At 29.9% G+C, this 10,739-nt stretch overlaps 1 protein-coding gene across 1 annotated transcript; it reads right to left on the bottom strand.

Annotated features, from left to right (window-relative positions):
• Window positions 1–9,493: 9,493 nt before the first annotated feature.
• Window positions 9,494–10,053, bottom strand: LOC118065555 (probable salivary secreted peptide). The gene is made up of 2 exons (XM_035080918.1): window positions 9,852–10,053; window positions 9,494–9,779 (listed from the first exon to the last, which is right to left on the bottom strand). The coding sequence occupies exons 1-2, from the start codon at window positions 9,972–9,974 to the stop codon at window positions 9,528–9,530; spliced, it is 375 nt and encodes a 124-aa protein (XP_034936809.1). The 5' UTR covers window positions 9,975–10,053; the 3' UTR covers window positions 9,494–9,527.
• Window positions 10,054–10,739: the final 686 nt, after the last annotated feature.

Raw genomic sequence — 10,739 nt, 5'->3', positions numbered from 1 at the left:
ATAAATTAATAATGGGAATGATAAACTTTTTGTGTCAATAAATCTCTGGTATTTATTTGTAACATTTATCTACTACTTTCCAAGTTAAAGTTGAGTTGTATTTGTGCGGGTCCTTAATTAACAAAAACGTCTCGTCCAAGCGGGATAATTTATCGTTCTCCATTCTTTCATTTCAGCAGGTATCTTTTCCAAGGTCGATGCGAGTCGCACACTTTGTTGCGCGCAAAATGGTTGTACGTGTTGGTCCATAATAGCTTTTTGAATTTACGATTCAGGAATATATACCTGGTCTATACCTCGTTCGATTACCAACCTGTCTGTAGTACTAATAGTTTGAGACGACATTAACGAGGTCCTGAAGTAGTAACTTATTGATAGGGATTATTCATAACTGATTCGCTCCAAAGTCGAACTCAAGACGAATCTTATACTTCTGCTATTCAATGTATTTATGATTAATAAGACCCAAAAAAAAAAACATTCATCCTTATTGCAAAAATGCAGTTATGAAGAGATGAAAATAAATTGTTTCTCACGTGAAAATGGAGATATTATTGATTAATTATTATCTAGAACTTCTAGGCGATAAATAATCGGTAAACAGGAACTAGACACGATAAACAAGAAAATTTTTTTATTACGAAACCTTGTGACAGGATTATTTTTCAATGCTTTTTGAAACGTATTGTGAGGTAGTTGATTACTTATTTTGCAATTTTGCGCTTGTCGACCAGCTAGTGAGCTTGTCTATGACGTGCTTGTGCCAAGAGACAAAACGGGAGGAGAAAAGCAAGGCGAATAAAAAAAATAGGTGTTTCCATCACAGAGACACCCCTTGGTAATGTCGGCAGAGCGGAAAATTGCGTTGGCTTACCACCACTATTTCTTTCCTTTAAATATCAATTTTTCAATGTATATTGAAGTTACATAATTAAATACTTGATCAACTTTACGGAATACTGTGTATAGGAATAAATTAATTAATTTATTATGCAAATGAGTGAAGAAATGAAAAAATTAAATATCGTTTATTACCAATATTTTGTTGTTCTTTTTTCTGCGCACATAAAAATGGATATTTATAGGTTGTACTGCAGAAATTCGTTGATATTCAATACATTCCCGATCTCGCTTATTAAAATTGTAATTTACTGGTTATGAGTGTATTCCGATTCGTTACATTCTCGATTAAATATTACAATAAAAAATAATAATGCTCTATATTTGACATACTCAAAAAGTAATATCCACCAAATGAATACTGCATTCTCTTTCTCGTTATATTTCTCTATTTTCTCATTGTTATCAATAGTTATATGCACTTATTGCTGCAGAGGACCATACCCGTTTATACTCTTGTGAAATTTATGAATGACTGACCAGTTTTTTTTTGGCGCTACATGGAAGAGAAAACTTCAGCATCAATTCCACTTTTATGTGGAAGATAAAAAACATTTTTTTCATTTATTGTATAATGTTTAGTTATGGATTAAATTGCGACTCTCATCATTTTCATATATGAAATAAAATCAATAAATCCAGTAATACTTTCAACTTTAACAAAAATTTCTAAAAATTACATGGTCATTTGATAACGTAGTTATTTGTTGCTAACAAGTAGTTATTTTCAACTATTATAATTTTTAAATTAAATAAAAGTTTGATTATTTAATAATATTATTATTATTAGAAGTGTAAAGAACATTTAAGCTGGTTATACAGAAAAGTTTCCTCTTTCTTTAGCTTATTTAATATTTTTTTAATTTTCTTCTCAATACACGCCCATTTTTATCTTGAATAACGAAGCCAAGCAAGATGGTTTTAGTAATTTGAAACATCCATTGGTTTCTGCACTTCAAGTTTGATTGAAATGTATACGCGTAATTAAGCTTTCAACGGTAGAATTGAATATCATTCGAGAACAAATTATCAAATCAGTTATCTTCATTCTCGGGTTTTCAACTCGTGTTATCTGAGTACCCTTTCTATCACAATGAACCTCAACGTTATATTTCATTAGACTAGGGGCTGGTGTTCAACATGTATACAGATTCTCTAGTACTAGCCATTACATAATATGTACACAAGTAAAATGGAAGCTAGTAAACTCCTCAGAAAGGAGAAAGAGAAGCGGTTGCACACGTAAGCCAGTTGTGTTTGCACTGGCGTAAGGTTCCATGAAGTAAAGAGAGCCCAGACTTAGGGAGAATTGCTGATAGGAAATACGAGAGAGAATGGAATACCGAAAATGAGGAGTAGGAGAAAGCGAGTCCTGTTGCCTATTTTGCTAGTATCACGGCTCTTGTTCAACTGATAGCGCACGGCAAAGAAGATCGAGTTCACTGAAACGTGCTGACGTAGAGCTAAGCTGAGCTATAAGAGAATCTTCTAGTATACTTCAGTGGTCGATGTCTAAAGGATTGTATGTTTTAGTGGTAACTCAAAGCAAAGAGAAAACCATGATGGTTCAACATCTGTAATTTTGTCAATGCAAGAAAAGACAGACACAAAAAGATATTTGCTAGGTTTAATTAAAGAAAACAAATAATGTTCATGTACAGATCCTTTCAACTGTAATTTTACTGTAGCAACTAAGGGTTTTCAGAAAATTTATGAAAACAGTTTTCTTCAGTGGAATTTGAGAAAAAAATCACATGAAAGATCAACACATCCTAAATTATCGCTCGAAGATTTTTAAATAAATCACACTAGTACAGTATACAATCAAACAATTATTTTTTCAAGTTTAATATCATCACATTATCAGTCCTATTTTTCATTGCAGTTAATATAATTTCGACCAATTTGAAATTATTTCTCAAGTCTTTTTCTGCATTATTTATGATAAAGAATCTCATGTTAATACTAAGTGGAAATTGTAAGTATTCAAAATGGCCTTGACTCTGGGTGAATATTGCTGATGATGTATATATATATATATATACTAAAAAGATTCGCAAAGCAACGAAGACGTGGCCACACCACAGCTTTGTCGGCTGAAATAAGACGAACCGAGGCGTTGTAGGTTCCCTGTGATCAAGTGTAATCTCAGCGACTGCTTATTTACACCCTGAGGAACGTCGAAGAGCAAGATGGAAAGGAGTAAAGAATATAGCGAGTAAAAGAACAAGGAAAATAAAAGTAGCGTGGAAAAGGTAGAATGAGGTGGTTATGTTTCAACGATCCACACGGTCCAGTACACTCGGTAAAAATGATGAACCGTTTTGTATACACGCAAGCTCTCTTTGTCGACTTACCTTCTTACCAAAAATTAACCTTTCATTATTATTGCTTATTATTCACACTTGAAAATTGGAAACTTTACATAAATGCTTGATCGTTTCTATGGGTTATGTTGTACTTGTTTTCCACTATTGCTTCAATACATTGAATACTTTTATGATTTATTTACAAACTCGATAAACTGAGCAGAATCATCAAATTATCTTTTAACTGCTCTGGTACAAGTGTACTTAACTTCGTTATCTGGTAATAAACTCAATAAATAATGAAAAAATACTTATTATTTAATTCAGTGGATTTTACAGCCAATTATTCTTTACAAAGTACAATGTAATTCATAGAATCGATATTATTGATAGAATCAAAAACTATAAAAACTATTCGAAGACTTATAAAATCAATTTCAGTTCAAGAAATTTTATGACCCATTATTCTTCATTTAGCTTCACATAATAGGATAATCGAATGAATAACTTTGTTAATTATTCAAAAATTGTTCTAATGATTCAACTCTGTGATACTTTCTGATATTACATCATAATAAAAATGCTCAAATATAGATTTTTATTAAAAAAAAAATAATAATAATGATAAACATTGAGATTAAAATGGAAATTTATATAAACAACTTGGAAAATATGAGAATTCTGTTACTTATTTATGAAAATGAGTGAAGAAACATCATTCGATAAATTGAGTGATGTCTAGACAAGTCTTCTCTAAATCTCTATAAAATAGACACGATCGATTAAACAGTGATATGGTATTGATGAACACAGCAGTTTATTCTTAAATCACAGCTTTGCATCGTGCCATAGCGTAGTGCACTGACAATAAACTTCACTTCAACCCCAATAATGGTCTATTTGTGTACCATCATAACCATATATGCGATAACACAAGGAGCTTTTAGACTATGATAATTTTTTTTGTATACTCTTCTCTCTTTTTTCTCCCTTTAAAGCTTGCAATATCAAGCCAAAAGTTGCTTGCTCTTCTTTTCTTCAAACACTTCTCGTTTCTTGAGCGTCGTGCTTTATCGTAAAATGTAAATAGCAATCACTTAATTCTTTACTTTATCATAAATTCAAGAATGTATGGATTGTTCTACAAAATACAATGGGATAAAGTTATGAAGCGTAGTGAATTTAATGAATAAGAAATGTGGGATGTGACTCAATGAGGAATGGAATGAAGGAATTCTGAAACGCAATGTTGAAATAATTCGTCGACAAGGAATTACGGTACATTCAGCTGTAAACAAGGTACCAGTAATTGTTAAGGGCGTTCATGAATTAATTAATAGCTCTTCATAGAAGTAAAAGACAAAACTATAGAGCAGCTCGATGATTATACAGATGTGATCTCAATTCGACTTAGATATTCATTAAGAGAATTTGCATTCTTTGATTTGGAATGAAAATTATTACGTAATTCTCTAGTAATTATACGAATGCAGCTACTTTTGACATTTCACTTAATTCATTAAAAATTCCTTTTATTCATGGCATCTGTCAATGGACGAATTAAGTAAAATATTTATAAAAAAAAATTATTTATTTGTCGTTAACGAAAATTTATCTCGAAAAAGTAACACGACAAAATAAAAGGTTTCACGCTATCGAGATAGTTGAGCTTGGTAAATTATTAACAATCAAGCAGGTGTTTTGGTGCTCTGTAAGTTCCACTAACAAGACAGCCACTTCGAGGTGCGGATTCAAAGTGTATAATTATATAAGTCTACCCATACGCATGCAAACTGTGATATGAGTCTATACATACCGGGTGGCCTGATGAATTGCATAAATCTTTATTCTTCCCAATGACGCCTCAATGATTTACAATATCAATATATTACCTACACACAATATTAATTAATTTATCAATCGTTTTTTTATATACATTAAAATTCAGACTGAAAATTAAATAATTATTTTATTACACTGAGCTGAAAAAATTTTTTTTCCATTAAATAATATAATAAATAAAACTATCTTTCTACCATATTTTTCCTTTTTTGACTTTTTAGTGTAAAGTATAGGTTCGTCAGGATATTTAATCAAATTGATAGGTATCATTTTTTTTGATAAGGTGTGAAGTTCAATTACTAAGCGCAAACTTACATGGTATCATTTTTTTTTTATCAATACTTGTATTTTTTTGAAGCTTGGAATTCTCTGGTAGCCAGAAGGAAATCTCATTTAAAAATCTATAAAAATAAATTAGTCTCGCACACAACCGCGCTACGTAATCTTTTCACCCAGTATAAAGCTTGCTTTTGCTGGCGTCCGGTCGACTGTGGCGTGAAACCGGTGGGTATGATTACCCACTTGGAGTTAACGATCTTACCATGAAAAAAAAAGATAAGGGAGAAGTGCGAGAGAAGAGTCAGAACCCCATAGTGAATCTTCTCTTAAGGCATGAAAAGAAAACCGCAAGAAAACCATAATCACCTGAAAGTGCAAGTTCGCATTTGGCTATTGTACTTGTATTTTTATGATTATGTATACCAGCAATATTCTATAGTAGTTTTCAACCAACAGGAAATCTTAAATCCATTCTTTAAAAGAAAATATGTGTATTACGGAAAGATTATTTTCACTTACACAAAAAGACAACATTATTTACAAGATTGATAATAAACAAGTAGATGCTCTTTACTTATATTTTTATGATATTTAATTATTATCTTCTGTAAAAATTACTTTAAAAAATTCTCTTTCAGAAAATATTTTTTTATTTAGAATTGCCATTATTTCTTTCAATAATAACATAGTACAGTTAATTGTAAATTTAAAAAAATTATATTTAATAAAATATGATTTCATTTTTTTTTTTTTCGACCTCTCACTTGCTTTGTGTTTTTTCCTTTTCTTGAAACTGTTAAACCAAACGGTTTAAACCATTGTTATTGACACAACGTTACAGAATATAAAATAATCTCCTTTTTTTAATATTCCGTTTTATGAAAGCTCGGAAATGAATGTGTCAATAATCATAAGAGGATAAAAATAAAAAAATTTATTAATTACAAATATTGAATTTTAGCAGTGTATTTAAATTATAATATTGTTTTTTGTTGGTAAATGAACATGTGCAAATATATGCAAATAAACTTTAGATGTGTCGGTTTCCCCCGGAGCACTTTAGCCATGGGAACTCGTTCATCTAAAATGAGAAAACTTAAAGATACTTGTTTCAAGACTTGAGTATAAAATTTTCAAGGAGAATAACTTTTTATCGATACAAATATAAAGCAAACAAATACACATGTCAGTGAATTTGCATAGAAATATAAACATCAATATTTCGTATAATTTCAAATATAAAAGTATATTTTGCTGGATATTTCCTCCAGGTACAATAAAAACTTCATATTATCGGACTGCAGTGTCATAATACTCTAATATTAGAAAAAATTCGATGATGAAAATGTAAATACCAATTATTCTGTACATATACAAGCAAATAACTGCAATTTCATTCTTATGATATTTATTTTATTCACAATAGAAAACGAGATAATGAATAGCAACACTATGTTCGATTGAAGTAAAAAGAAATTCATATCTCTATATAGACTCTAAAGATATCCTACTACCCTTGTGTATAAGTATTAATTTAGTTTCCAACCGCCTGACAATCATAGCCTCTGCTATATCTATAAATATACATATATGGTATTGTATGGTATAGAAAACTCAAGTTATTACTTTAGATCTTCTTAACAGCTTGAAAAAAACTTGATTCTACTTTTAAATTAAATAAATCATTAGGGATTCTAGAGAATCAATTTATATGAAAAATTGTATCCAAACAGACATATAATACTAATCCAGTCTCTTGAATTGCTTTATTATACTTTAGTATAGTTTATTATTAAGTAGATATGGGGAGTTAAAAAATTTTAACAAACTATTAAAATATAAGATTTATCAACAAAATTTTTGCTAAAACATAAATATGTAATGACAAGGCTTCCGCCTGTTGAGACTATCACCTGGGTTACTCTTTTAGAAAATATATTTTCTACCGTAAAAGTGCACCCGGCGATGAAAGAAAATATTGATGCATCAGTTGATGGTTACCTCCATTACATCCGCTTCGTAGTGCTTAGATATAGCAACAAAAATAACACAAAAGATGGACGTAAAGTTAAAAAAAGAAATAATAAACGCCCACATATTGAGATTTTTTGTTGTAATAAAAATAGCATATTCAATTTTTATTTCAATAATGTTAACAACATAACAATAAACAAAATGATCACTTAACTCGAATATTCATTCATTAAAATTATACTTATGAATTAGTGAAATACTATAATAATGTAATTGTACATTATATTTTGATTCAAACATTAATTACATTCAGAAATAATAGAACAGAATTTATGCATTCTCATTCGACCTCGGGTATACATTGTAGGACAATTATGAGCTTAATTTTTTCATCTTCAATTGAATTACAATAATTCCAACATAAAATAATTCGCCTAATTTCTGTTATACTTCTGAAGCACTTTAAATTATTATGATAAACTTTATAAAATAATTCACAATTGGTGTATAATTTTATAATCAGATTTATTTTTAGCTGATGAAAACTAGAGAAAAAAAATGAACATGTTGAATGAATAAACAAGATAATGAAAGTCATCATTTTTGACTCACGGGTTGGAAGAAATGTATGCTATTTATGAGATCGTAGTATTCACAATGGGATAACTTGTAGATTGTAAAGTATGATCTTAAACCACCAAGTACCAGGATAGAGCAAAAGTTTTACTCATGGAAGTGGAAACGATATCTACTAGGTTGCAAGAATGTGAGGTAGAAAGAATTGGTTATTAAACTTTCAGAAACTTTTCAAAAATATCTGCATGCAATAGTAGACATTGTTGATAATGCCTATATTTTCTACTCTTCTTATCTCACCCACAATATCTCGAACTGCATTGAATCCTATAAGCTACATATTTATTTAAAAATGACTCCCTGGAATAAATTCGCATGTTATTATATTTGAACCAAATTTACTGGATAGTGCGTTCAACCAACTACTGTTAATCGCATAACCATGTGAGCAAAATATATGTAGTAAGAGAATGCGTACATAACAGTGGCTGGAACAGTCCTATCTTGCTGCGTTCTCCAGTCGAGTGCTGTCGAGAACAATGCATGTGGCGTATAATTTCACGGTTGTAAGCATAATGTCTATTGCGTACTACGTGTTAACTGAGGTGTACTCCAAAAATTCACACAATTATTTTATATAAACCATTAACTGCATACGAAATTAAACTCACCCATTATTACACATTTGTTAACCAACATTTCGACAAAAATTAATTATCAACAATAGAAATATAAAAAAAGATAAAAATTTCTTCTATTAAAATTTTATTTACCCAAGTTTAAATTAGTTGCTGATAAAAACCAATTTTGTGTATGGTGTCTCATAAAAATTATGGCTCATAATATATTAAAGTAAAGAACTCTTTAAATTTATTATCATTTTACATAAAATTTATTTATTTTTAAGACTTTATTAAATATTATCATTATTAATTTAAATTCTTTTAAATTAACTCTATCTTTTTAACTTAAGTCAATTTTTCAACATGAATACGAGTAATAAAATAGAGATGACAGAACACGTGAATACATATATCATTATTAAGTTTCTCAAGTTCTACTTAGATATTATAAATAAACATAAAGAAAATTTTTGCATCTAGTTCCTTCAGTGTTGGTAATACATTTTAATATGCAGAGAACAGAAGCGCATGTATGTATCTACGTTCTAAGAGCTCGTTCGTTATTTAGTTGAGCATGAATGCAGCGTTATAATAGAGAGTAAAAGCAAGAACTAAGCAAGCTTCGTATCCGCAAAGATCTTTCTGCGAAATGTTTCTAAGGAGGGATTCAGCGATCATGAAGAACAGCACTCTAATCCGGATGAGGTGAAGACAGCCTGTAGTCAAGCTGGTAGAGATGAAGTACTACTCTGGTAATTTTCACCAACCTCATTTACGTTAATACTCTTTTTTTCCAATTTACTGACTTTAACTTTATGCCAAACTCTGAAAAATTTTATTATAACTTAACGATAGTTTTTATTAATATTAAGGCTTTATAAAAAACTAAACAACGTTTACTTGACTATAATTTTATTTAATTAATGTAATTAAGTTATTTCCAATTAACATAAATATATTATAATTTCAATTAAAGTTCATGGTATTTCATTTACATATTCAAAGTCCAGAAATGTTAATTAATTTAAAACAAATCATCATCGACATCAAAGTCATTTGTGACATTTTTGAGAATAGCATAAATGTCCAATTGTACATTTAATCCATGACCACGAGGACTTAATGCCAAAACTACCACAGAGCTGTTTCCTGGTCCACCTTTGATGACTGAGACAGTGGCGTTTGATCCAGGAGCATTGACACCACTTACATGAGTAATGTTTCCATTAGCATTATAGCCAGAAATAGCTATGGATGGGAAAAGAGGATGTGGTGCCTGCAAAAATACATGACATGTAGTTAGATGTTTTTTTTTTTTCATTTAGTGGTTAAAAACAGTCATACTTACTCTGACAAGTTTTCTTGAAGCAACAAGAACATCACCAGGTTGTCGTTTTCCAACATTTAAGTCTTTTGAAGTGGCACAGATGACCAAAGCCAAGCAGGCAATTGTGAAAAGAGCGAATTTCATTTTGCACTTATAGTTTTTAAGTAGCACAATACAAGTAGAAGTAAGTTTCTAGAGATACTGATACTAATAATTGAATTACTGAAACAATTTATACTCATATGCTATCATATCAGCCTTGCATTTCTCATGAACAAACAGCCGAGTACGTGGAAAAACCATTACCACCCGTCAACAAGATGTGTTTTATTCAATTATCTTAAATTGTTTTTCTATAAATTTTCTAGCTCTTATCAGAATCTCAATGCCACTAATATTTTTTTGCCAAGTCACTCCCAAGAAATGTGAGCTCATCAAAACGTTATTACTCTCATTTAATCTAGATATTTATTGAATTTTTTCTTCAGTGAATAGAAAAAAAATATTCGCATGAACATCAGGCAGGATGAATTGCTTAATGAGATGAATAAAAAGAGTATTAACAATTTTTTAGAATTTTCATTTAACGAGATAAAAAATTAATGAACAGAGTAATCAAATTGTATTATCTATCAAATAGTATTATCTATTTTCTCAACGCACACACACACTAAGCTATTGATTGTTGGGGGTCTGATAAATGCTGATTGCATTTCTATCTCAAGATGTTAATATCAATGTAAAAAATCATTCAATTAGATTAGAAAATTGTTTTGTAAAAGTATGTGTGTATTTTCAAAGAACAATACATATTTGAATTACTGAAATATTCAAAAATAATATATTGGAGGAAACGTAATATTTATCATGAAATACATTTGATATTAAAAGTATACCTTTTGATTCTTT

This window comes from Chelonus insularis, unplaced genomic scaffold (genome assembly GCF_013357705.1).
Source record: "Chelonus insularis isolate UGA/USDA-ARS -01 unplaced genomic scaffold, ASM1335770v1 contig_317_pilon, whole genome shotgun sequence".
Classification (NCBI taxonomy): domain Eukaryota; kingdom Metazoa; phylum Arthropoda; class Insecta; order Hymenoptera; family Braconidae; genus Chelonus; species Chelonus insularis.
This window is presented reverse-complemented; position numbering and strand designations above follow the sequence as displayed.

What these genes read in the sequence shown, in the direction of transcription:
- LOC118065555 (XM_035080918.1), bottom strand. Translation starts at nt 9,974, where the DNA reads ATGAAATTCGCTCTTTTCACAATTGCCTGCTTGGCTTTGGTCATCTGT. An exon ending in CTTCAAGAAAACTTGTCAGA is followed by an intron (nt 9,780 to 9,851) that starts GTAAGTATGACT and finishes GTATTTTTGCAG; the next exon opens with GCACCACATCCTCTTTTCCC.